The 27,434-nt window shown below is 35.7% G+C and overlaps 1 protein-coding gene across 1 annotated transcript in view; it reads left to right on the top strand.

Moving 5' to 3' along the window:
- SKOR2 (SKI family transcriptional corepressor 2) overlaps positions 1-27,434 on the top strand; it is a 72,428-nt gene that overhangs the window by 18,987 nt on the left and 26,007 nt on the right. The window contains exons 5-6 of the mRNA XM_001371690.5: positions 7,168-7,233; positions 7,610-7,708. Of these exons, the coding sequence (XP_001371727.4) occupies positions 7,168-7,233; positions 7,610-7,708 (165 nt within the window). The remainder of the gene's footprint in view (positions 1-7,167; positions 7,234-7,609; positions 7,709-27,434) is intronic.

Here is a 27,434-nt window from a genome sequence, read left to right as displayed (position 1 = left end):
TGATGCCTCGTATTTTGCACTGCCTTGTATTTAGAGAGTGTGGACTTTAAAAGATTATTCTGTCATTTTTAAAACCCTTATATGGCAAGGAAAAGGTGACAATCTTTCCTTCCCTCCCACTAGATATAAGTCCTTGGTCTATGTGATGAGATGGTCCTTAAAGTGGGATAGTCCTTTGTTGCATTTATGATTATTCTTCCATATGTCAGGTATACTGTGAATGGTTTTGTTGGGAGAAGTCCATGTGGACTCTAGAGCAAACATTGGCTTTTCTGTCATTTCTACAACCTCCACCTCAGCTCTGGCTGCATCTGCCCAATTCTTAGAGGTACAATTCCATTCCATGCCAACAACAACAGCAACAAAAGATGCAGAGATAATGAGAGAGAATTTGTTCGTTTGCTTGTTTTTTGGTTCAAAGCTATGTTTTCAATTGTGTAGGGATCTTCCTCTATTAATGCAGATCTACAACAGTTCTGAAATTTGCAATCTTAGAAGGTTGCCTGGAGACCATGAGAGAACAGGACTTAAAGTCAGATCTTCCTGACTATGATGACAGCTGTAACCACTACCCCATACTGCCTGATGAATTCTAGTCTATGCATATAGTTGCCCATTCAAAAATAAGCTTAGCAGTGATGGACTTAACATTTGATCATTGGACATTCACTAAGAACAATTACTAAGTACATTATTACAAGCACAGAGGCAAGTACAAAGTTTAGCTAAGACAAGGCCCTTGCTCCCATGGACCTTACCCTCAAGTTACCTAGGTTCATGACTTCCAAATCTTTTTTTTCTCTTATCTAACTCTTCCCTTTTTCTCATTGCAACATCAAGTAAGTGGTAAAGTTTTATGAAATGTACTTCCAAAATAACTCTTAAATATGACTTCTTCCCAAATAGTCACTACCTTAGTTCAGGCCCTCATCACATTTTTTCTGGATTTTTTCCATATAATCTTCCTATGGCATAGATATGACCTTGAAAGGTCTTTGGTCAAAAGTATTCGATGGCTTCCTATTAAATATTGATTAAAATAGAAATTTCCTAATCTCACATTTAAATCCATACACATTTGGGCTCTAACTTAACCATGCCAGACATTTTATAATTTTCCCCTTCATGAAATCTCTGCCAAATGCTCCCACCTTCATATCTTTACATAGGCTCTCTTCCTCATTGAATATGGGGTCCAACAATGGAGAGTGATTTGGCTGGACTTTTTTCTTTTTGTATGTTTTTGGTCCAAGGGGAGACTTTCTGGATAAGGGAGCAAGAAAGGCTTCTTTCCCAGCTTTACCTTTTGTCTTTCTTCAAGGCTCAGATCCAGTTCTAAGTCTTATATAAAGATTTCCCAGATTCCCCAAGTTTTTAGTTCTCCCTCTATAAATTACTTTGTATTACTTTATCCTTTTTACTTCTCTATCCTTCTAGAAGAATGTAAGCTCTTTGAGGGAAAAGGCTATTTCATTTTTGTCTTTGTATTTCCATTTTCATATACCTACTTCAGTGCCTGTCACATAGTAGTTACTTTATAAAGATTTATTGGGTTGGATTGAATTAAATATTGGATGATAAGGGTACTGGGGGGAGGGGCATAAGAAACCAAATTCTATTTGATGTCTGAAGGGGAAAGATATGACTAACCTGGGATTGGAAACAAAATTGGAGAAAACGTGGAGAAGATAACATCTGAGTTGAATTGTAAAGAATGAATAAGAACTCAATAGGCAAAGAAAGAGAGGGAGAACATTCTAGGGAGAGAGATGTGAGCAAAGGCATGAGTATAGGATTCCACATGAGCAAAGACTTGGGAATGGGAAAAAAATCAGTTTTCCTGAAACATTAAGTCCATATCACAGAAGAGTATTGGATAAGGCATGAAAGGTAGGGTGGTGCCACATTGTGTGAGGTTTTTTAAGGCAAAGGAATTTGAATTTTGCTCATGAATCAATGAAAAACCCTGGGTGGAGATTTTATCTTTTTGCTTATTGGAACCTTTTGTTTATATGTCACTATGAAGCTTACTTCCTGTGTGACCTTGGGCAAATCACTTCTCCAACCTTAGCTTCAGTTTCCTAATTCCACAGAATTAGACTAGATGGTTTTGAAGTCCCTTCTAGCTCTTGATCTGTCATTTTGTGATTCTGTAATCAAATGTTCCTCTCCCCACACTCAGTAAACCTTCATTTGTATCAAAAAAATTTTTTGAAGTTCAAATTTTCCTATGTTGGACAGTGTATGCAAATTTTCCTCTCCAATGAAAGGAGGAAAGAGATGTATTTCCTCAATTCTTCTCTAAGCCAAGCTTTGTCATTATAATTATACCAAGTTTCATTTCATTTTCTCATTCATTCCATATGTATTTTTGCAGTTATTATGTCTGTTGTTTTCTTGGCTCATCACTGAGAATTTTGAGAAAAGGAATGAAAATATCTAGGCCTATGCATAGAGTAGATAATTCTTTTTTTTAAATAACCTTTTGCTTTAATTTTTTTCCCCATTTGAATAAGATTATTTAGTCAATTTAGAACATTATTCCTCGGTTACAATAATCACATTATTTCCCTCCCTCCCCTCCATCCACTCTTCCCGCAGCCAATGAGCAATTTCATTGGGTATTACATGTGTCCTTGATCAGAACCTATTTCCATGTTGTTGTTTACACTAAGATATTCATTCAGAGTCTACATCCCCAACCATATCCCATAACATAACCCATGTATTCAAGCAGTTGTTTTTCTTTGGTGTTTTAACTCCCGAAGTGTTTCCTCTGGATGTGGATAGTGGTTTTTCTCATAGGTTCCTCTGAGTTGTTCAGAGTCATTGCATTGCCACTAATGGAGAAGTCCATTACATTTGATTGTACCACAGTGTGTCAGTCTCTGTGTACAATGTTCTCCTGGTTCTGCTCCTCTCGCTCTGCATCACTTCCTGGAAGTCTTTCCAGTCTCCATGGAATTCCTCCACTTTATTATTCCTTTGAGCACAATAGTATTCCATCACCAACATATACCACAATTTGTTCAGCCATTCCCCAATTGAAGGGCATCCCCTCGTTTTCCAGTTTTGGGCCACCACAAAGAGCGCAGCTATGAATATTTTTGTACAAGTCTTTGTGTCCGTTATCTCTTTGGGGTACAGACCCAGCAGTGCTATGGCTGGATCAAAGGGCAAACAGTCTTTTAGTGCCCTTTGTGCATAGTTCCAAATTGCCCTCCAGAATGGCTGGATCAGTTCACAACTCCACCAGCAATGAATTAATGTCCCAACTTTCCCACATCCACTCCAGCATTCATGACTTTCCTTTGCTGTCATGTTAGCCAATCTGCTAGGTGTGAGGTGATACCTCAGAGTTGTTTTGATTTGCATCTCTGATTATAAGAGATTTAGAACACTTTTTCATGTGCTTATTAATAGTTTTGATTTCTTTAACTGAAAATTGCCTATTCATGTCCCTTGCCCATTTTTCATTTGGAGAATGGCTTGATTTTTGTACAACTTGTAGCTCTTTATAAATTTGAGTAATTAGACCTTTGTCAGAGGTTTTTGTAATGAAGATTGTTTCCCAATTTGTTGATTCCCTTCTAATTTTGGATGCATTAGTTTTGTTTGTACAAAACCTTTTTAATTTGATGTAATCAAAATTATTGATTTTACATTTTGTGGTTTTTTTCAAGCTCTTGCTTGGTTTTAAAGTCTTTCCTTTCCCAAAAATCTAACAAGTATACTATTCTGTGTTTGCCTAATTTGCTTATAGTTTCCTTCTTTATATTCAGGTCATTCACCCATTCTGAGTTTATCTTGGTGTAGGGTGTGAGATGTTGATCTAAACCTAATCTCTCCCATACTGTCTTCCAATTTTCCCAGCAGTTTTTTTTTTAATCAAAAAGTGGGTTTTGGTCCCCAAAACTGGGATATTTGGATTTATTATAGACTGTCTTGCTGAGGTCATTTACCCCAAGTCTATTCCACTGATCCTCTTTTCTGTCTCTTAGCCAGTACCAAATTATTTTGATAACCACTGCTTTATAGTATAGTTTGAGATCTGAGACTACGAGTCCTCCTTCCTTTGCATTTTTTTTTCATGATTTCCCTGGATATCCTTGATCTTTTGTTCTTCCAAATGAACTTTGTTATTTTTTTTCTAATTCAGTAAAAAAGTTTTTTGGTAATTCAATGGGTATGGCACTAAATAAGTAGATTAATTTGGGTAGGATTGTCATTTTTATTATGTTAGCTCATCCCACCCATGAGCAATCAATGTTTTTCCAATTGTTTAGATCTAATTTTAATTGTGTGGAGAGTGTTTTATAGTTGTGTTCATATAGTTCCTGTGTTTGTCTTGGCAGATAGATTCCTAAGTATTTTATTTTGTCTGGGGTGATTTTAAATTGAATTTCTCTTTCTAATTCTTGCTGCTGAAATGAGTTGGAGATATATAGAAATACTGATGACTTATGCCGGTTTATTTTATATCCTGCAACTTTGCTAAAATTGTAGATTATTTCGACTAGCTTTTTGGTTGATTCTGTAGGATTCTTTAAGTAAACCATCATATCATCTGCAAAGAGTGATAGCTTGGTCTCCTCATTGCCAATTCTAATACCTTTAATTTCTTTTTCTTCTCTAATTGCTACTGCTAGTGTTTCTAGTACAATGTTAAATAATAGAGGTTATATTGGGCATCCTTGTTTCACTCCTGATCTTATTGGGAAGGCTTCTAGTTTATCCCCATTGCAGATGATGCTTGCTGATGGTTTTAGATATATACTGTTTATTATTTTTAGGAAAGGCCCTTCTATTCCTATACTTTCTAGTGTTTTCAATAGGAATGGGTGTTGTATTTTATCAAAGAATTTCGCTGCATCTGTTGAGATAATCATGTGATTTTTAGAGTAGATAATTCTTATGGTAGTATTGAGGATGGTTTGAAGAAAGCAGAAAGCAGAAGAAAGGATTGGAGAAGAAAGGAAGGAGAAAGGAGAAGATAAGAAAGAACAGAAGAAAGGAGAGGAGAAGAAAAAGAGAGTAGAGAAGAACCTACTATCAGAGTAGGAACAGTACCTACTTGGTGACCATTGGAATAAAGAGGAGATATTCTAGGAATATAACAGATTGGATATGAGTGATAAGAGTGAGGAAAGAGTTAAAGATAACAGAGTTTTGAAGATGAAAAGCAGAATAGTGTTCATTGATTAAAATAGTGAAGTCAGAAGGAGCCACAAGCTTAGAAGACAAACTATAAACTTGGTTTGAGACATACTAAGTTTGAGATGGCAGTGGTATAGTGTCAGTTGCCAGAGTCAGGGAACCTAAATTCATTTGTACCTCTGACACTACATGCATTAGCCTAGGCATGTGATTTAATTTCTCTGGGCCTCATTTTCCTCATCTGTAAATTGAGGGGGTTGGACCAGATGGCCTCTGAGATCCCTTCAAGATATAGAACTATGATCTTCTAATCCAGTGGTTCTCAACCTTTCTAATGCTGTGACCCCACAATACAGTTCCTCATGTTGCAGTGACCCCAAACCAAAAAATTATTTTGGTGGCTACTTCAAAACTGTAATTTTGCTACAGTTATGATTCGGAATGTAAATACCTGATATGCATTATGTATTCTCATTGCTACAAATCGAGAGGTTGAGAACCATTGCGTCTAATCCAAGGGTTCTTCGCCTTTTTGTATCATGGACCCCCATTTGGCAATCTGGTGAAGCCTATGAACCTCTTCTCAGAATAAGATTTTATAATGCATAAAAATACATTTTATTATAAAGAAAATCAATTATTTTGAAACACAATTTAAAAAACATTTTCAAAAAAAAAAAACAAATTCACAGACTCAAGGTTAAAAATTCCCACTCTAGTCAGGTATGTGAGTTTGGTATTCACAAGAAAGGTTATGTCTAAAGTTATAGACTCAGAATTCATCTATAGAGAGATAACATTTGAAAGAATAAGAATCAACAAGATTATTATGTTGAAAGAGAAGAGATTCTTAGTCTTATGATTATATAGCTGGGTTAAAAAGAAAACAAAATATCCAGGTGAAAATGGAAAATTCAATCACCTGTGTGAAAGAAAACTAAAAAATTAAATTATTTCATTATCTGAATAATTGGAATTTTCAGCTTTCATTAGATGTTCTGAGTAATGTAGACAAAGTTTGTGACTAAAAATCAATACTTTTCCATGGCTGTCATCTATCTTCTTATCTGATATATAACCAGGAAAGTAAATACAAGTATAATCTATCTTTTGTCTGTATAGTACACTGTTTTATCTTTTTGGGGGGAGAGGGGTAAGCAGTTAAAATATATAACACCCATATGATGATTTAATTAGTTTCTTTTGTTTTATTTTGTCATTTCCAATAAAATTATCACCTGGGGAAAACTTTCGGTTTTAAAAGTTCTTTCCCAGTCACATGTGTAGTCTCTTCTCTTACCTTTTTTTCTCAGCACCCAAGATTTGGGTAGATCAAAGTGAAAAGGACATTTTTCGCCCCGTTAGCCCTTTCTTTGTCAAATATTTCTACTGTATTATAATCTATTTTTGCTACAGGGGTTAGTATTCATATAATAATATGCAAATGAAACCACATATTTATAGCACTTTAAAAACCTTAAGGTGCCATAATATGTCAACTGTTATTGTTATGAGCATAAACACGCATAGAGCATTGGCTAGTGTTCCTGCACCAACATATTCAGACCCAACTCTGCATACCCATAGATCTGGGTAGAGAATTTTGACCATATTTCCGCCAAGAGGCTTTTTAAAAAATATTTTTTATCAAATCCCCAGAAAATTATTTTGATTTTTCAAGTCATGATCTGGTTTTACCCCACCTCTGGCCCTTGGATTTAACCAGCCAAAAGAATAACTAAGCTTTTTAATAAGGCTGTGAATAAAGGGTAAAGTCAAGAATTTGACATCACTCAGCTGTCATTCAGAGGCTTAAATCTGTCCTCATTTTCTTCTTGTTCCTAATGGTTTCAGATGAAAAAATTGCACAGGTAAATGACTACATTTGACCCTGAATATTTCTACTCCAACACCTCTGTTAAGCCTTTTTAAAAGACTTTCCAAAGAATGAAAAGCAAAATTATCAGAAAGTAATTTGTTTTCAATAATATTTTTTTTCCTTTTATTAAGGTGAACACACACAAGAAACCAATTCACCACATTCACTCAAAAAGGATGTAGAAAATATGGGAAAAGGTAAAAAAAAAGTTTTAATTCCATAAAACTTCCTAGTTTTAAAAGACTGGAGATAATAAGAGGATATTTTTGTTCTACACCATATTTTAAACTTGACAAGCAACATATGAATAATATATGGACCATTTGGTGGATATAATTGAGATTAATGCATACATATCAATCAATACATGACACTGTAATATAATACTTTAAAATAATACATTACATTGATTTATATTCATGGATTTCTGCACAAAATCCATCCTGTGTCTATGCAACACTTTTTAAACTGGTAAAATATTTTGTCTTATAATAATAAATTGCCATATAGAACAGTTCTCTGGAGGGTTATTTGTAAAGATTAGTAAAATGACTCTTCTTTTTTCTTTATTAGAAGAACTTCAGAAGGTTTTGTTTGAACAAATAGACTTACGGAGGCGACTAGAACAAGAATTCCAAGTGTTAAAAGGAAATGCATCTTTTCCAGTGTTCAGTAAGAAATCATTTTTGCTTTATTGTTTTCATTATATTTCCCTAATATTCCATGGACAAAATTTCTATAGAGTCTGCATGGCAAAGCAGGAACCATGCTGGACTTGGAATCTGAATCTTTGGGTCCAAATCCACACATTACCATCAGCTTCTTAGGCAACCTTGGCATACCACTCAAGCTCGGATTAGACAGGCCTGTGGCATAGCACATATTCATATTTAAATTTGTAGTCATTTGAGATTAGGTTGTTTTATTTTGTTTTGTTTTTTAGAATTCAATGATCAATCTTCCTCCCACCCCCATGACAGACTTTGATCATTGTGGAGTATCACAAAGCCAGAGTTGATAATCCCATCCAAGTAGAGCAGTGAACTGACACCCAGATAAGAGCTTTTCAGGAGTCAGGGTACCACTGACACTCCAACTATAAAGGTTCTAGATCTTGAGTATCACTTAAATTGCAGCTACAAGGCTTGCTTGAGTCTGGAACAATGCCAACTTAACCATGACTGAATAACATACTAACCACTGAACCCTACCAGAGCCTGATTAAAAAGGAGAGACAAAATAACTTAATAGTAAAGAAAAGCAAAATAGGGAAGGAAAACCAATAGAAGCTCTTTGGGCCATCGTTTCCTTTTTTTGATTCCGGGATGAGAAAAGTGGTTTGGAAATTCCAATGACTGGATGTTAGAGGATGATAGATGGAGCTCAAGAGTAAATCACGGTGGATAGTAATATAGATAGATTGACCTAAAGAAAAGAAAGCAGGATAACCAGTTGCTCTTGAAGGTGAATGAGGGGTAGGACTTGCCCAAAGTCACAAAGCTATGTAGTGATGTAACTAGGACTTGACTATATGTCTGCTGACTTAGGACAGATTTCTACACCATGAAGAAAAAATATTTTTTGAAGGAGCTTAATCTGAATAGATTTCCTAAATTGGATCAGGAAAAAAAGTTCAATGACAGTGAATTAGCCTGTCATTTAAAGACAAATAAAAATCAGCAGGTTTATCCCTATAAGAGGAGATGTGGATATCACAGTTGTCAAAACTGCTTAGTATCATTTTTCTGTTTTGGACCCCTGCATATAGTGAGATCAATGTCTTTTGACCCCTCACAAATGTCTACCCATTTCCCCATGAAATCAATATTGGCACAGTTTATTTTATTTGTTAAATAATCCAGTGCTTATTTTTGTCGTTTATTTTGAGGAATTAAACAATTGATAACTTTTCACATGATTTTCCTTATCAACTTAAACAATGCAAAACATTTGCAAAATAATATTGTTTAGAAAAAGGAAAAGAAAAAAGAAAATTGTATAACAACACTTGTCAGTTTCAATTCAAGCCTATCATTTATTCTTTTGATTTGCTCTAAAATGAATACTCTGTCATCGTCATGTACATAAACACTCCAATTAAACCACATAAAATGCACTCTTTTTTCATCTACATCATATTCCACTGACCAAGGAAGTGGCATGTATGTACCCAAGCTTGAATTATATGTGGTTTAGACACACCACAAAAGTGCAGTCAATTTTACCCCTGATTAAAATAGTAAATATGTATTATGTGCTCTTTAACAGAAGGTGAGGGGCCATAAGGCTGTCTGACATATTTAGATTTACTCAAATGAAATAGTATAAAGGGAAAACCAAACTGAGTTAAAATAAATAAATAACCCATACGGGAAGCAAGAAAACATAAAAGAATCCCCGTGAGAGGTTTTAGCAGGAGGTGGCATTCCAGGAACAACAGTATAAGCAAAGGTTTAATGAACAGTGGACATAGAATCAAAGCCATTAAAGTTAAAATGCATGTGCATTGGTTCTCTAGAGACCATTCACAGTGAGCTGAGAGGTTGCTTTCAAGAGGTGGGTCCAGAGCTCCTGAACTTTCAGCAATTTCATATGAGGATTTGCTAGGGTAAAAGATATTTTTAGGCTAAGCGGATCAGAGACCAAGGTATAGGAGAAGGATGGGTCCCAATCTGGGGCTGTATTATATGCATGCATGTGTGTGTGTGTGTGTGATCACTTAGATATACATCTATTAAGGCAAAGAAGAAGAAATAAGTGAATCTTTGGGGAAAGGAAATTATGGGGAAAATATCAACCTAGACATATTTACTATGTATATACATGCCTATATATATACACACACAGAGATACATATATGGCTTTGGGGAAGGATAAATTAACATAAAATTTAAATAAAGCTGAGATAGAATCTGAAATGTGGCTAAATTAGCCCAGAACAGAAAGGACAGGAGTCTTTGTTCAGTGGGTCAATGGCCATCTTCTTCATTAACTGCAAACAAAAAGATAATCAAAGAAGGTGTCAGTATTAGCATTTAGGGAATTCTATGAATAAACCAGTAGCAAATATTTCTTCCTTATTTTTTCTTGTTAAAGTATTTGACATTTACCCTGTAGCAACATACATTTCAATACCTGTTTTGTTTTTCTAAGCAATAGTTGAATGCTAATGTTTCTAGGAATGTACTAATATGGTTTCTCAGGCCATTAGATTGTTTTTGTAGGATGTTAAGCAATATCCAGCTTCATTGTTATTGTTTGGCTTTTTATGTGTGCTTTCCTGCTACCTTTAGTCCGCAACTAAGTATTATGTACATGCTATGCACAATAGCATTGAATGAGGCACTATGGCAGATTCAAAAGAAATAATCTTGTTCCTAGATTTTGTAGTCCAGTTGGGAAACTAATTCCTATTTCATGCCTTCCACATAGTAGGCATTTTAAGAATATTTGTTGAGTAAACAGATGAATGAATGAAGATATGCATACATGAAATACTTAGAAAACAAAGCTAATGCATGAACACAGGCATTCAGTCATAAACAGGATCTCCAGAGAACAGTGCAGAGTTGATATGGGTTGGAAAGAAATCAGGGAACTCTTTCTTTCTTTTTTTTTTTAAACCCTTACCTTCCGTCTTGGAGTTAATACTGTGTATTGGCTCCAAGGCAAAAGAGTGGTAAGGGCTAGGCAATGGGGGTCAAGTGACTTGCCCAGGGTCACACAGCTAGGAAGTGGCTGAGGCTGGATTTGAACCTAGGACCTCCCGTCTCTAGGCCTGGTTCTCAATCCACTGAGCTACCCAGCTGCCCCCCAGGGAACTCTTTCTAAAGGTGTCTTAAGTCATGGCAGTCCTAAAGAAAGGAATGAAGTTGAGTTCATTCCAGGAAGAACTGCATAAGCAATTACAGAATTAGGAACAACCACACACACTCCCACAAATCTCTAAGATTTCTCCTCAGCCTAATATTTTAATATCATATTATTTTATGATATTGGTCTAGCCCTCCAAGCCAGAAAGACAGAAATAGATGAAAAGCATTGTCCAGATGATGGCATGCTCTTGGGCAGAGAGCCACTGATGTATCTCAGGCGGAGCTTCAGATGGACTGTGAGTTAGGGTTAGAATTAGAGGGAAGAGTTCAAGATAGATGAGATCATGAATGCTTCAAAGTAAAGTATGATATGAAGGATCTGAAGGAGAATAGCTTGAATAAAATAAAGGGAGAGGTTGGAAACCAAGAGCCCATCTTCCAGGCTATGTGTGTAAGTGGGACCATTAGGGCAACAATTTCATAAGCTAATATTCCTTATATCATTATCATCAATATTAATTTAAATTTTTTAATTTTTTTTATTTTAATTGCATATGAAGAAAAAAATTTTACATTCTTTTTTTTACATGTTGAGTTACAGATTTCCTCCCTCCTTCCCCACCCCTCTCATTCAGAAGGCAAGCAATTTGATTTGGATTTGGATACACAGTCATATAAAACATATTTCAAAATTAATCATGTTGTGAAAGAAAACACAGACCAAGAGAAAAAAATAATTTTTTTAAAAGTCTGCTTCAATCTTCTTTCAGATTCCATCAGGTCTTTCTCTGGAGGTGAATGGCATTTTTCATCATAAATCCTTCAGATTTTCTTAGATCATGGCATAGTTGAGAGAGCTATCTCATTCGCTACTGATCATCATACAATATTACTATTATTTTGTATAATGTTCTCCTGGCCCTGCTCACTTTACTTTTTATCAGTTCATGTAAGTTTTTCTGGAAGCATCCTGCTCATCATTTCTTATAGTACAATAGAATTCCATCACAATTATATACCACAACTTGTTTTGCCATTCCCTAATTGAAGGGCAATAACCTCAATTTCTAGTTCTTCACCTCCACAAAAAGAACTGCTATACATACTTTTGAACTTATAGGTCCTTTTCCTTTTTCTTCACTTTGAAATACAGACCAAGTAGTGGTATTGGTGAATCAAAGAGCATATGCAGAATTTTATAGTCCTTTGGACATAGTTCCAAATTCCTCTCCAGAATGGTTAGATAAGTTCACAGTTCCACCAATAGTGTATTAGTGTCTCAATTTTCCTGCACCCCCTTCAGTATTTGTCATTTTCCTTTTCTGTCATATTAGACAATGTTCTCTAGCTCTTGTTTGATCATAAATTCTTCCCTTGTCCATAGATCTAAGAGCAAACTTCCTATTTTGTTCACTGATTTGCTTATGGTATCACCCTTTATGTCTAAATAATGAAATCCATTCTGCTCTCAACTTTCATTTTATGGGAAAGTTTAGCCTGTTCACATTCAATTATGATTACTAATTATGTGTTTTCCTCCATCCTACTTTCTCTCTATTTATCCTTTTTCTCTGTCCTTTTATCCTTTACCTCCTCAAAAGTGTTTTGCTTCTGACCAATGCCTTCCCCAATCAATTCTCTCTTCCATCAGCCCCATTTCTTTTACTCCCTTCCCTTCCTACTTCTCTGTATAGTAACCTAGATTTCTATACCAAACTGAGTGTATACATCATCAATATTTATTAAATGTCCACATGTAAAAGAGGCGAGGTCAGAACTATAACATAAATCAAATAGAGATAGTTCCCACCATTGTTATCCTCATTTTGCAGTTGAGAAAATTTAGGCAAACAAAGGTTGCTTCAGACATAGCTAAGTAAGTATGTTTGACCAAATTTGAATTCAAGTCTTCCTCATTCCAGGCTCTACACTCTATCCACTTTGCTATCATACTCTTTGCAGTACATCAGTAGTTTTTATTTTATTACTATTCCCAGAGCAAGAGGGGAACAGTGGAAGTCATGGAGGAAGGAGAACTAGGGGTTGAAAGGGATGCTAACATGTAGCAGCAGGGAAGATGCCAAGATGCCCATCAAGACCCTGTTTTCTTATTGAATGGAATGTGATGATGGATGGAGGGGGGGTTCAGGTAGGAGAAAAAAGCCCTCTGGAGGTCCTGTCTTGAGGATCATTGTTGATCATTGTTTCTAGTGCAGAAAAAGGGAGCAATATCAGGACAGAAGGTATAGATTCTTATTTCCTGGTAGATGGCTGCATAAGTGGAATGATGTGCTATCATTATAAGATATTTTCTAAGTCTTATCTTCCCATTTAAAATATTATAATCTTAAGGAAATGTATGTCAATTCTGTTACAGAAGTTCTTACCTTTTTTGTATCCTGGACAACTTTGATTGTCTGTTACAGACTTTTTCTCAGATTAACTTTTTTGTCAAAAGTTTTTTCTACATCTCTTGATATAATTATATGATTTGTTAGTTTTGTTATTGATGTGATTAATTAGGCTGATAGTTTTCCTAATATTGAATCAGCCCTGCAGAGTCCTGGTACAAATCCTAACTGGGCATAGTGAATGATCCTTGTGACATATATTGCTGTAATCTCCTTATTAGTATTTTATTCAAATTGATTTTTCATCAATATTCATTAGGGAAATTGGACTATAGTTTTCTTTCTCTGTTTTTACTCTTCCTAGCCTAAGTATCAGCACCATATCATGTCATAAAAGGAAGTTGGTAGGATTCTTTCACCTATTTTTCCAAATATTTATATGCCATTGAGACTAATTGTTCTTTAAATGTTTGGTAGAATTCAACTGTGAATCCATCTAGCTCTGGGGATTTTTTTCTTGGAGAGGTCATTGATGGTTCATTCAATTTCTTTTTCCAAGATGGAGTTAAGTGTTTTATTTCTTTTTCTGTTAATCAGGACAATTTACATTTTTGTAACTATTCATCAATTGTACTTAAATTATTGTATTTATTGGCATATAATAGGGCAAAATAGCTCCTAATAATTGCATTAATTTCTTCTTCATTGGTGATGAAGTCTTCATTTTTCATACTGGTAATTTGGTTTTCTTTTTTCCTTTTTTTATCAATTAACAAATGTTTTATCTGTTTTATTGACTTTATTCATAAAACCAACTTTTAATCTTATTGTTTCAATGGTTTTTAGAATAATATTTTTAAATGTATAAAATAAAATACATTGGACTACAAAAGAAATCAATTATGTTGAAATGCAGTTATCAAAATCTTTTAAGTTCATAGACCCTAGATTAAAAACTTCTATTTTATAGAAAGAATTTGAAAACTTAAATGACAGAATAGAGTGATACTGCAAAGGTTCTTAACTTTCAAGGAGTCTGTGGCTAGATTTCAGAGATTTTTCATGAACTTGAATGGGGAATTTACATCTTCATTTAACATTATATAAATGAAAATGTTACCCTAAAAAAAGAACTACATTTCCCAGGAGCCCACTGACTTCCTGTCATTACATACTTCCTGTAGATAGGGGATATTAGGAGGGGATGTAGAAGGTCCTAGCTCTTACTTCCTGTCCCGAGCTTGGTGGTGGTAAGGCAGCTGTTTTAAAAATGGCTAACCAGCCATGGGCACATGGTTTTTATTTTGTATCCTCTTTATTCCTTGATTTCTAATGATCATTTAATAAACCTCCATAAAATATAATATTTCTAATATTAGAGATTTAATTTTTACAACATAATTGGCTTCCTTTTTAGCCTATGTATTTTCATGAGTTTAAAAATATTATTCTGAGAAAGGCTCCAAGGTTTCAACAAATAGCCAAAGTGGTCCATGAGCCATACCAAAAAAAAAAAAAAAATTAAGAATACCTTAAGAATGGTGAAAAGGTTTGAATTTGACCAAATAAAATTCAAAAATTAATAAATAATAAAGTGTTAATAACCAATAAAGATATTAAATTAGAAAAAATAAATAAAATAAAATACATGGTGTCACTGAAGATATCTAAAAAAAAAGAATGGGGAAAAGGAGAAATCATCAATGATTCTGGAAGTCTACTTTGTCAAATGGGAGATGTGTCGTGTAGTCCTCTATAATCATCTGCAAATTGGGAGATAGGGAGAAGGTTTCATGGGAAGGGTAAGATAAGGTTTGTCAATATGCTTAGTATGAGGTAATAGTAAGACATAAGGATAAAGATATGCTTTAGTCATAATGAGCTGTTGGATTGAATAATGAAAGAAAATAAGTCCCTTCCCAACCATACCACTTCTCCATCAGTCTGTCAATAAGTATTAATTAAGTGCATACTATGTACTACCCACTATGCTAAGCCTTGGAGATAACAATTAAAGACAAAAGATAGTCTCTGCCTTCAAGGAAGTCACCATCTAATAAGGGAGACAAAATGCCAACATCTATGTACAAATAAAGATATATACAGTATCAACTGGAGATGATCATCACTTCTCTTGTAAGTCTAGTTTCCCAGCTCCAGAAATTTAATAGGTATATCTTATACATCCTCTGTATCCAACATTCCAGCTGTCATCCTTCACTTTGGTCTCTTCCTGTAAATCTTTATTAACTATGCTTAATAAAGTACCATTTTCATTATCATTTCCCTGCACAAGAAACTGAAGTAGTTCCCTATTTCACATCATATTGTCTCAATATGACCTTCATGACCTTCTGTACTATGACCCTCACTTCACTCTCCAACACTATTTCCTATTATGTTCCAATATAAACAATCTGCTCTTCTCAGGTATGTCTCACTGTTTCTGCAATATGTCATCCCTCTTCCTTCTTTGCAGTTAGTCATACTCTCCTCCATTTTTAGAATGTTTCCATTTATCTGCTCTTCATTTGTTAAAGTTTCATTTTTCTCTTTTGGTTCTTGTCATTTCTAAATATCCCTCCAACAATCACAGAACTTCTCTTCTGACAAAAGCAGACAGTTTTGGCAAAAGTGGCAGATACATTCACCAAATCTGACAATGTATGAAACATCCTGTGCCATAGTTTCTGTCTCCCATTTGTTGAAAACAAAAGAAAGTGTTTTATCATCAATCCTCCAAGACCAATATTAACTAGTGCACTTAATCAGCTATAAGTTGTCGAAATCAGTTATTTTCATCTACATTGTACATCTACATTGTAGTTGTTTTTAGTGTTCTTCTGAATCTGATTTCTTTTCTCTCATTCAGTTCATGCAAGTTTTGCCATATTTCTTTGAGTCCTTATTTTCATCATTTCTTATAACCCACTGGTATTGCATTCTGGTAATTTACCACAATTTATCCAACCATTGAAAGAAGTCCATTTAGTACTTAATTTTTTTTCTGCGCAAAAAAGTGTTGCTATGAATATTTTGTTACATCTGAGATGCTTCTTGGTGTCTTTGGCTTCCTTAGGCTATATGCCAAGTAGAGAGATTGTTATAGCCAAGGTTATGAATAGCTCAGTGACTTTTCTGACATAATTCTAAATTGTTTCCAGAATAATTTGATCAGTTCCCATTTCTACAAACAGTATATCATTATGCTTATCTTTCCACAGTCCCTCCAGCATTGATTATATCCCTTTTTATAATTTTTATCAATTTTATGGACAAACGTCAGAGAGAGCTTTTCCTCCCAATATATTTGTATTTAATTCATTAAGTATTTCTCAATTCTATGTAAAAAACATTTTAACATTCTTTTTTTAATTTTGAGTTCCAAATTTGCTCCCTCCCTCTCCTTCCTTTTCTTTGAGGTGGCAAGCAATTGAATATAGGCTTTACATGTGAAGTTGTGCAAAACATTTTTATATTATCCATGTTAATAAAAGAAAATACAGACCCAAAAAAAGAAAACTAAAGAAAGTTTTTTTTTTAAGTATGCTTTGATCTGCATTGAGATTTCATCAGTTCTTTCTCCAAGGGTAAATAGTATTTTTCATCATGAAGTCCTTCAAAATTGTCTTGGATCATTATATTGATCAGAATAGCTAAGTCATTCACAGTTGATCATTGTAAAATATTGCTGTTACTATGTACAGTATTATCCTAGTTCTTCTCACTTCATTTTTTATTGGTTCATGTTTGTCTTCTCAGGTTTTTCTGAAATTATACTACTTGTCATTTCTTTTATTTAATATATTTCTACATTTATTTTTACTATTATTTTCTTTTCAAATTTTGAGTTCCAAATTCTCTTCCTTCCTTCCACCCACCCCTCATGCACTGTGATGGCAAGCAATATATCAATTATACATATGAAATCATGTAAAATATAATTCCATTTTAGCCATATTTCAAAAATAAAATGAGAGAAGTATAATTTAGTTTGCACTCAGAGTTCATCACTTCTCTCTCTGGAGTAGATTATATTTTTCCAATTCCTTTAGAATGGTCTTAGGGCATTGTATTGATCAGAGTAGTCGTCTTTCACAGTTAATAATCATTACAACATTGCTATCTTTATACACAATGATCTCGCAGTTATTCTCACTTTACTTGGCACAAGTTCATATAGGTCTTGCCGTGTTTTCTGAAACTACCTCCCCTCAACATTTTCCATAGGACAACAGTATATCATAACCATATACCACTTGTTTCACCATTCCCCAAATGATGAGTATCCCCTCAATTTCCAAATTTTTGGCATTATCAAAAAAGTTGCTCTAAATATTTTTGTACATATGGGCCCTTTTCTTTTTTCTTTGATCTCTTTGGGATGCAGATCTAATAATGGTATTGCTGAGTCAAAGGGTATACACACAGTTTTATAATCCTTTGGACCTAGTTCCAAATTGTTCTCCAGAATGGTTGTACTAGTTTACTCTTCCGCCAACCATTCATTAATTTACCTATTTTTCCTTCATCCCCTCCAGCATTTGTCATTTCTGATAGGTGTGAGGTAGTATCACAGTTGTTTTATCTTTTCTAAATCAATAATAATTTATAGCATTTTGTCATATGACTATAGATAGCTTTGATTTCTTCTGAAAATTGCCTGTTCATATAATTTGACCATTTATCAATTGGAGAAGGGCTCTTATTTTCATAAATTTGACTCAGTTCTATGCTCAGTATATATTTGAGAAACAAGACCTTTGTCAGAGAAATGCTGTAAATTTTTTGTTATTACTTCATTGTCTGTGGTACCTTTTAGAAAACTGTAGTTTCTCTGACTATCCCTTTTAATTAGATCTCTTTTTGCTTTTGCTTTTTCTGAGATCATGATTGCTACCATTGCCTTTTTTTTTAATTTAGCTGACACATATTAGATTCTGCTCTGGCCCTTTATTTTAACTCTGTATGTGTCTTTCTGTTTCAAATATGTCTCTTTAAACAACATACTGATAGATTCTGGTTTCAAATCCTTTCCACTATCCAGTTCAATTTAATGGGTGAGCATATCCCAAACATATTCACAGTTATGGTTACTGTGTATTTCCCTCCCTTTCATTTTGTTCTGTTTCTCCTCTCTTTTTATCCTGGCCCTCCTCAAGACATCTCTTTTGCTTCTGACCACTGCCTCCCTAGATCTTTCCATCCTTTTACCATCTGCCCTTTCTCTTCTCCTCTTCCCTTCCTATTTCCCTATTGAATAATTTTGATTTCTATATAGAACTCTGTGTGTGTAAATGTATTCTTCACTCTTTGAACTATTTCTGATGAAAGTGGGATTCAAGCATTACCTGCCTCCTCCCATTTCCTGCTCCACTGTGAAAGCTCTTCCTTGTACACTTCTTTGAGAAAATTGTACCCATTCTACATCTCCCTTCTCCTTCTCCCAGTGCATCCCTCCTTCTCACCTCTTCACTTTCTGGGGGAGATCATTTCAACATAACTGATTCACATTCATGCTCTCTATCTTTGTAAACCACTTTTTTTTTTAAACCCTTACCTTCCGTCTTGGAGTCAATACTATGTATTGGCTCCAAGGCAGAAGAGTGGTAAGGGCTAGGCAATGGGGGTTAAGTGACTTGCCCAGGGTCACACAGCTGGGAAGTGTCTGAGGCCAGATTTGAACCTAGGACCTCCCATCTCTAGGCCTGGCTCTCAATCCACTGAGCTATCCAGCTGCCCCCTATAAACCACTTTTAGCAGCCTTAATAATGCTAAATTTCTTAGGACTTACATGTATAACTCTCACATAAAGGAATATAAACCGTTTAACTTTATTAAACACTTATGAGGAGACTTTCATGTTTACCTTTTCATGCTTCTCTTGAGTCTTGTGTTTGAATGTCAGATTTTCTACTCAGCTCTGGTCTTTTCATCAGGAATGCATGAAAATTCTCCATTTCATTAAATATCTATTCTTTTCTCCTGAAGAATTACCCTCAGTTTTGCTGAATAGGTTATTCTTGGTTGTATCCTAGCTCTTTTGCCTCCCAGAATATTATATCCCAACCCCTCTGCTCCTTTAAATAGAAGCCACTAAATCTTATGTGATCTTGTCTGTGGTTCCACAATATTTGAATAATTTCTTTCTGGCTGGCTTAAAGTAATTTCTCTTTGACCTGGAAGTTCTGGAAGTTAGCTATAACATTCTTGGGGGTTTTTCATTTGATGACTTTTTCCAGGAAGTGATTAGTAGATTCTTTCAATTTCTGCTTTGCCCTCTGAATCTAAGATATTGGGACAGTTTTCTTTGACAGTTTCTTAAAAAAATAATGACTAGGCTCTTTGTGCCTTTCAGTTGGTTCAATAATTCTTAAATTAATCTCTCCTTAAATTATCTATACTAGCCATGAGAATATAAACAAAGAACTGAAAAGATTTGGCAAATGATTAAATGTGAAAAATAAGAAAGAAGGAAGAATCAAGGATGATCCCAAAATTATGAATCTTAATCATTAGAAGGATGCTAGTATCCTCAAGAAAAATAAGGAAGTTTGGAAGGTGGGTGGTTTTGTGAGTGAAGATGATGAGTTCTTCTGATGTATATTGGGTTGAGATGGTGATGGGATGCATAAGTAGAGATGTCTAGCTATAGTTGTCAATATAGGACCAGAGTTCAAGAGTTGTATAATTTTGTGTGATAAAAATAGAAACTAGGCAACTATATGAGACCACTCAGAGATACCACTCAGTTAAGAAAAGAAATAGGGTGGAAATCCTGGGGGTGGGCAGTGTCCCCCACTCTTAGGGATAAGAAATAAATGATTATCCTGCAAATGGCTCTAAGAAGGAATAATGAGACAGTACAAGAACAACAAAATTCAGTATAAGTCCCAAGATAGAGGAACCAGAAGGAAAGGTAATCAAGGTTGTCAAAAGTCTGAGCACTAATAGACATCATTAGACTTTGTAATTAATAGATTTTTGGTTAACTTGTAAAGAGCTACAGGATCCTGGAGTCAAAACTTTGACAATGTTGGGGTTAAGAGGTAATGGATGAAGAAGAAATGGCTCTTTTCTGGGTCCAGTGATGCCTTTTTAAAAAATATAACAATGTTTTAGGGGAGATAGTGCTGAACTTGGAGTCTAGAAGAATCAAGCTTATTTAAAAGTAGCAGAGGAACCAGTAATGAGGATAATGTTTAAGATGAAATAATGCTGTGGTGGGCAAGCTATCAGAGTAAAAAATGGAAGGGCAGATAATGGTAAGAATTTCAGAGCTAAAGATCATGGAGAGGGCATAGATGTGAGTAATGATCTTGAGATTTAAGGTAATAATAATAATAACTGGCAATAATATAAAACTTTTTCAAAGTGATTTTAATTGTATTTTTTAACCCTTACCTTCTATCTTAGAATCAATACTAAAGATCAGTTCCAAGGCAGAAGAGCAGGATTAAGTGACTTGCCCAAGGTCACAAAGCTAGGAAATGTCTGAGGTCCGATTCAAACCCAGGACCTACTGTCTCCAGGCCTGTCTCTCTATCCCCTAAGTCACCTAGATGCCCCAGGCATATCAAGTTTTTAAGTGTGCAAAGGTCTTTACATACACTATTTAATTCTTTCCTTATAACAATACTAGTTGTTATACTATATAGTGTTATTTTATATATATATATATATATATATATATATATATATATATATATATATATATAAGAACTATAGGTATTACTATTGACATTTTACAGGTGATAACACTGATTTTCAGAGAGATTAAACAAATGATGGTGAACCTTTTAAAGACCAAGTACCCAAACTGCAACCCTCACGCTGCATGTGAGCCTCAGACAGGGGAGGGAGGAAGTGCTCCCATTGCATTGCTGGGTAGAGGGGCAGGTGATGTGAGAGATGTCCTCAGGCATGCATGGAGAAGGGGAAGGGAGCAGCCCCCTCCGGTTCTCAGGCACAGAGAGCATAGGTTTGCCAACACAAGATTAGACTATTTGCCCATAGTCACATAATTAATGGCTAGATGAGATTCAACCCAGGACTTGTACAGCTTCAAGTCCAGTGTTCTTTCCCACTGTACTGACCATGAACAGCCATGACCACTCACTCAGGTGGATGCCTAAAGGGAAGTCAAAACACAGGTCATGGAAATTGAAGAAGAACAGTAGACCAGAGTTTTTGAAGGGGGAATCAAGATGTATACAGAAATCCCTAATATGTAACCAGTTTGGAAATAGAAGACTGTAAATCAGGAACTAAATCCCTAGAGAAAGCGGGAAGAGCAACTTAAAGCCTAGTAGATTATTGCCACAAGGGTTTCAATGAGGTTATCTAGATGAATGGAATTCACCTCAAAAGAGGAGAGGTTGTGAAGTACTTGTGACAAGTGGGTCACAGGTAGATTAACTCCTCTTCATGCCCCAATTTACCCAGAAGCATGAAAGAAGAATCAATGAACAATAAAGAAGGTAGTCATGGATAGTCTCATAGAAAGGACAAAGTTTCTGTGAGCATCAAAAGAGTGTGAGACTAAGAGATAAAGTAGAGTTTGTTAAGAAAAGAGGATGGAAAGACATCTCTAAAATGTCCATTTCCCTTAATTCAGAGATTCTACTTCTATCCATATATTCCAAACCATATATCCCAGGAGCTCAATAATAAAAAGCAAAGTTCCATATACACTAAAATATTTATAGCAGCACATTTAGGAGTAGCCAAGAACTGAAAACAAAGTAGATGTTCATCGCCTGGGGATTAGTTGATCAAATTATACTTCAAAACTCAATGGGGGGAGTAAAAACTCAATGGAGTATTACTGTGCTATAAGAAACAATGTAATGAATACAGAGAAGCATGGAAAGATATATGAACTGATGCAAAGTGAAGTAGCCATATCCAGGAAAATATTGTACACAGATATTACAACAGTGTAACTAAAAAGAAAACAATAAAACATTTGTAACTGCATGTTGTGAAATGGTTATGGCAAAATGTGGACTCAGGAATTGATATGAGTTGGCACTTCAGCCTCCTGATTTTTTTCAAAGGTGGGGAACTATTGGTTTGGAATATTGCATATAATGGTAGACATTTTTTTTAATACTGTTCAGGTCCTCCTGAATCCAGTTCTGTCAACTGTGTCACCTAGTAACCAACCACCTGGTTGGTTAATTTTCCAGACCTATTTTTCCTTTTCATAATTCTTTGTTATAAGACTCTCTAGAAGGGGGAGAGGGCAGGATATAATAGGAAATGTAGATGATAATATAAAAGGTTTCAATAATTTTTAAGAAAATAGAATATGAGTCAAAGGACACAATGGAACAGGAGCTCAGAGAAAGATATGAAGGGAGGGAGTGCAGACAGAGAAGGATGTAGTTAGGAGTAAGAATTTGTGGAGAGATATCAGAGAAAGAATTTTTATTTTAGCCGATAGCAATTGTGTATCACTGAGATAATGAAAGGGATGGAAGCTCTCCAGACATTAGATGGTAGAAGAGCCAATTGATTCAAGCCCTCACCTGCAAGGGCCCTGTGATGGTTGAGGACCTTTGGGGAGGAGTGGGACTAGAGCAGCATAGGGGTAGCTAAAGAGGTTATGGATACAAGGAGTTTTTGACTATTTATTTGGGACATTTAATACCCAGTAGTCCATTTTACCAGACAGATCTGCTTAAGATCTCTGAGGGAGGGGACAGTTGGGTAGCTCAGTAGATTGAGAGCCAGGCTTAGAGATGGGAGGTCCTAGGTTCAAATCTGGCCTCAGACACTTCCCAGCTGTGTGACCCTGGGCAAGTCACTTAACCCCCATTGCCTAGCTCTTACCACTCTTCTGCCTTGGAACCAATACATAGTATTGACTCCAAGATGGAAGGTAAGGGTTTAAAAAAAAAAAAGATCTCTGAAGGAAGTGAGCCCTTTTAGTTCAGGCTCTCTACTGCTTCTGGCTTCCTGAGGTTTCGTCTTGCTGGTTTTTTTCAGCATAGAGCCATAGTATCATCTCAAAATGGCAGCAGGGGGAAGAGAAGTGGAGGAGGCATATATAGCAGATGCCCATATGTGAAACAAGCATTCATCTCCTAATCTCTAAGTCCCCTGAAGCACAGACTTTCCAAAACTTTTGACCCCATAAGATTTAGAATCTTTAATGGATTTGCTCAGGATCTCTCCTGGGTAAGAGTCCCCTTTGGCATGCTAGCACTCTGAGGCTCAAAATCTCTGCTGGAAATGAGTCTCCTTATTAAGAGGACCTCTGCACTGCGTCCTAGGAATCCCTTCACATTAGCACTCCAGGAAAAGAAACTGAATTAGTTAACAGAACTAAGTTATGAGTACAGAAAAGAGAGCATAATTGAGGATGTGAAAAACTAAAGGCTTCTTACACGACTCTTCCCATTAGCCAGGAAGAAATCATTGGTTCTTAGAATGAGTCATCCATCTTTATGAAATGGAGGGGGTAGATGTTGGATTGTGGCAAAATCAAAGAAAAGGCTCGTAGCAAAATGTAGGAGCATCAAGTCTAAGGTTGGATGTGAAAGTGAGGAGTAAGACGAAAGCAAGTATTGTTTTGTTTTCTGTGTGAGTATGAAATAAGGACTGGGCTTTTTAGAATTCAGTTCAATTGTGGGAGCAGAAACACAGAAGAAAAACAACTGCTTGATCACATGGATTGATGGGGATATGATTGGGGATGTAGACTCTAAATGATCACCCTAGTGCAATCATCAATGAAAAAAATCAATGAAAAGAGGTATTGATCAATGGCACATGTAAAACCCAGTGGAATTGCCCATTGGCTATGAGAGTGGGGAGGGAAGAGGGGAGGGAAAGAGCATGAATCATGTAACCATAGAAAAATATTCTAAATTAATTAATTAAATGAAATTTTCCAAATTAAAAAAAAGGAATTCAGTTCAATTTAATAAATATCCAAGCATTTACTATATAAAAATCACTTTGCGAAACCATAATGTAGTTGACACAATATAAGTATGCTGACTGGGTGTGCTGAGTATGTGTGGGCACACCTTATAATTTCTTTTCTTTTTTTTTTTTAAACCCTTACCTTCCATCTTGGAATCAATACTGGGTATTGGTTCTAAGGCAGAAGAGCAGTTAGGGATAGACAATGGGGGTTAAGTGACTTGCCCAGAGTCACACAGCCATAAAGTATCTGAGGTCAGATTTGAACCCAGGACCTTCCATCTCTGGGCCTGACTCTCAATCCACTGAATCACTCAGCTGACCCCTCCCTTTTTTAATGTTATTTTATGGCCCCTCTTTTCAAGTCTGTATTTTATCACTACAGTTTAGATTTTTTTTAATAATTAGGCTTATTTAAGTTTTAGCTTAATTTTATTGAAGAATAACATTTATGTCATAAAATCATAAGATCATAGATTTAGAACTGAAAGGAACTTCAGAAGTCCTCTAGTCAGGCTTATTCAATAAATATTAAAGATAAAATATAAAAGTCTCTTTATGAATACCCTAAGGAAATGCTCTGCACATGCCTATCAGGAGTGCAGAATTTGGAGTCAAAAGGCTTAGATTTCAATCCTATCTTAGGACAGTGCCTAAGGCTACATAATAGGTACTTAAATATTTGTTGACTTGTTGTTCTTCAGTCACTTAAGCCATGTCCGAATCTTGGTGACCGCATGTGAGATTTTCTTGGTAAAGATGCTAGACTGGTTTGCCATTTCCTTCTTCAGTTCATTTCACAGATGATGAACTGAGGCAAACAGAGTTAAGCTAATAAGAACCTGAGGCCAGATTTGGACTCATAAAAATGAATCTTCCAGATTCTAAGCCCAGTGCTCTAGTCGCTATGCCATCTAGCTGTCCTATTCACTGAATGACTTGGGAAAGTCAATTAACCTCTATGAAATTGTTTCCTCATTTGTAAAATGAAAGGAAAGCTGCACTAAATGATTACTAAGGTCTCTTCCAATGCCAACAGTCTGCAACTCCAAAGGAAACATGTGAATTCTCTGAGGAGGCCAAAGTCTCCTGTAGGCAAAGGTGGACACCATATACGTGTACAGATCAATGTACAAAGTATTTGGGAATTAGAAAGGCAAATAAGTGGTTACTGCCTTTAAGGAGCTTGAAATCTAATCAGGGAGAGAAACCCAAAAATAAGACATAAAAATATTTATGGATATGGTCAAAACTGTGATTTCATTGGCATGGAGAACCCCTAAATGCAGAACAGTCCTCACTAATCCTTTTTCTACCAGCTGACATCTTCTTGTTAAGATTTGCCTAGGGAAACAAGGGATAGCTAGATAGCCACTGGATAGAGCACCAAGCCTGGAATCAGGAAGACCTGGGTTTAAATCTGGCCTCAGACACTTCCTAGGACAAGTTTTGCCTGTCCCTAACTGCTCTTCTGCCTTGGAACCAATACATAGCATTGATTCTAAGATGGAAAAGGTTTTATTTTGGTTTTTTTGTTTTTAAGAAGAGGAAAGGTAAGGTTTAAAAACAAAAAAAAAGACTTGCCTAGGGAATCTAAGAGGTTAAGTGATTCATCCAGGGTCATATACCTGGTATATACTGGAGGCTAGATTAGAATCAAAATCTTCTTGCTTCTGAAGTCAGCATCCTATCCACTAAGCCACGCTGCCTTTCATATTACTAATCATGGTGGCTTATAAACACTAAAAGGTTTCCTAGAATGGTGACACTGATCAGAGCCATAGAGGGTTAACCTGGGAAGACTTCATGGAGGAAGTGATACATCAGCAAAGTGCTCTAAAAATATTGATTAAGTCAGCAATGTTTCTAAATTGGAAAGGATATGGATTAATAGGGCAGAGGGGAAAAAATTCTGGTTGGAAGAATAGCAAGGTAGTGTCAGAAGGAATAACAAATGAGTTGTGCTGGGGATGATAAGCAGCTGAACTTGGTTAAAGCAGAATGCCCAAGTGAGAATCTTAAGGAGATACAGCTGGAGTCAGGGGAGGTCAACTGGAAAAATGCCTTAAGACCCCTAAAAACCTCTCTTTCCAGAAAGCCATATTTTATAACAAAAAAATGAAAAAGAAGAGAAAAAAATAGTTGAACAAAACTAACAAATGTTGACAAAATCTGACATTATACCCAATATCCCATGCCTGTTGTCCCTCGCTTCTGCAAAGAAGCAGAAAGGAGAACCTTCTCATCTCTCTCACTAAGGTACAAGCTTGGTATTTATGATTTTGCAGCATCCTTTTTAAATTATTAGTTGTGGTGGTGGTTTCCATTGTTGTAGTTGTTGTAGGGTCAATTTCCTCCCCGTTGTCTCTACTCATCAGCCATAACTTTCCAAACCAAAACATCTCTCACAGGCCACTACTGCGCCCTCTATTAGAATGTAAGCTCCTTATAGGCAGATATTGTGTCTCCCTTTGTTTTGGGGTCTTCTACTCTTGGCACATAAAAAATCTTTAGTAAAGGCTTTATCACTTACTGTGAATATTGTTTGCCTGGCTCTGTTTACTTCGGGCTATATTAGTTTATAGGGTTTCCCATGAGTCTATGTATTCAGTATGGTCACCATTTCATACAGCACAAGGAAATTCCATTACCTTCATGTGCCACAACTTGTTGTCCAGTTCTTTGCTATCACAAAAAGTGTGGTTCTAGATATTTGGGTGTTTTTCAAGTCTTTCTTTTTGTCATTGAGCTCTTTGGGATATATGCTAAGGCTAAGCTAAAGGGACTGCTCTTTTTAGTCCCTTTCTTCATATAGTTCCAAATTGCTTTCCAGAATATTTGGACTAATTTATAGCTTAACCAACAGTGCCAATTAGTATGTCCATCTTTCCACAATCCCTCCAGTATTGACTATTCTTTCTTTCATCATCTTTGCCAGTTTTCTGGGTCTGAAGTGAAACCTGAGAGTTGTTTTTAGCTGAGTTCTCTTATGATGAATGATCAGAGCATTCTTTTGTATGGTTAACAGTTTGCAATTCTCCTTTTGAGAACTCTTTGTTCAGATCTCTTAATTATTCAATCTATTTATTGGAAATGGCTTTTAGTCACACATATTTATTTTAGTCAACTTTTCCCCTTCTAATCTTATCCCTGGTTGCATTAATTTTCTCCATATAAAAGTTTTCCAATTCCATGTCATTAAAATTATGTTTCCTCTTTTGTCATCACCTCTCTCCCTTACCCATAGCTTGCAAGATTCCTGTTCTCATTTTTACAATTTGTTTCTAGAGAGCATTG

The sequence above is a fragment of the Monodelphis domestica genome, chromosome 3, assembly GCF_027887165.1.
Source record: "Monodelphis domestica isolate mMonDom1 chromosome 3, mMonDom1.pri, whole genome shotgun sequence".
NCBI lineage: Eukaryota > Metazoa > Chordata > Mammalia > Didelphimorphia > Didelphidae > Monodelphis > Monodelphis domestica.
The sequence above is the reverse complement of the archived record's forward strand: the minus strand, read 5'-3'. Positions and strand labels throughout refer to the sequence as shown.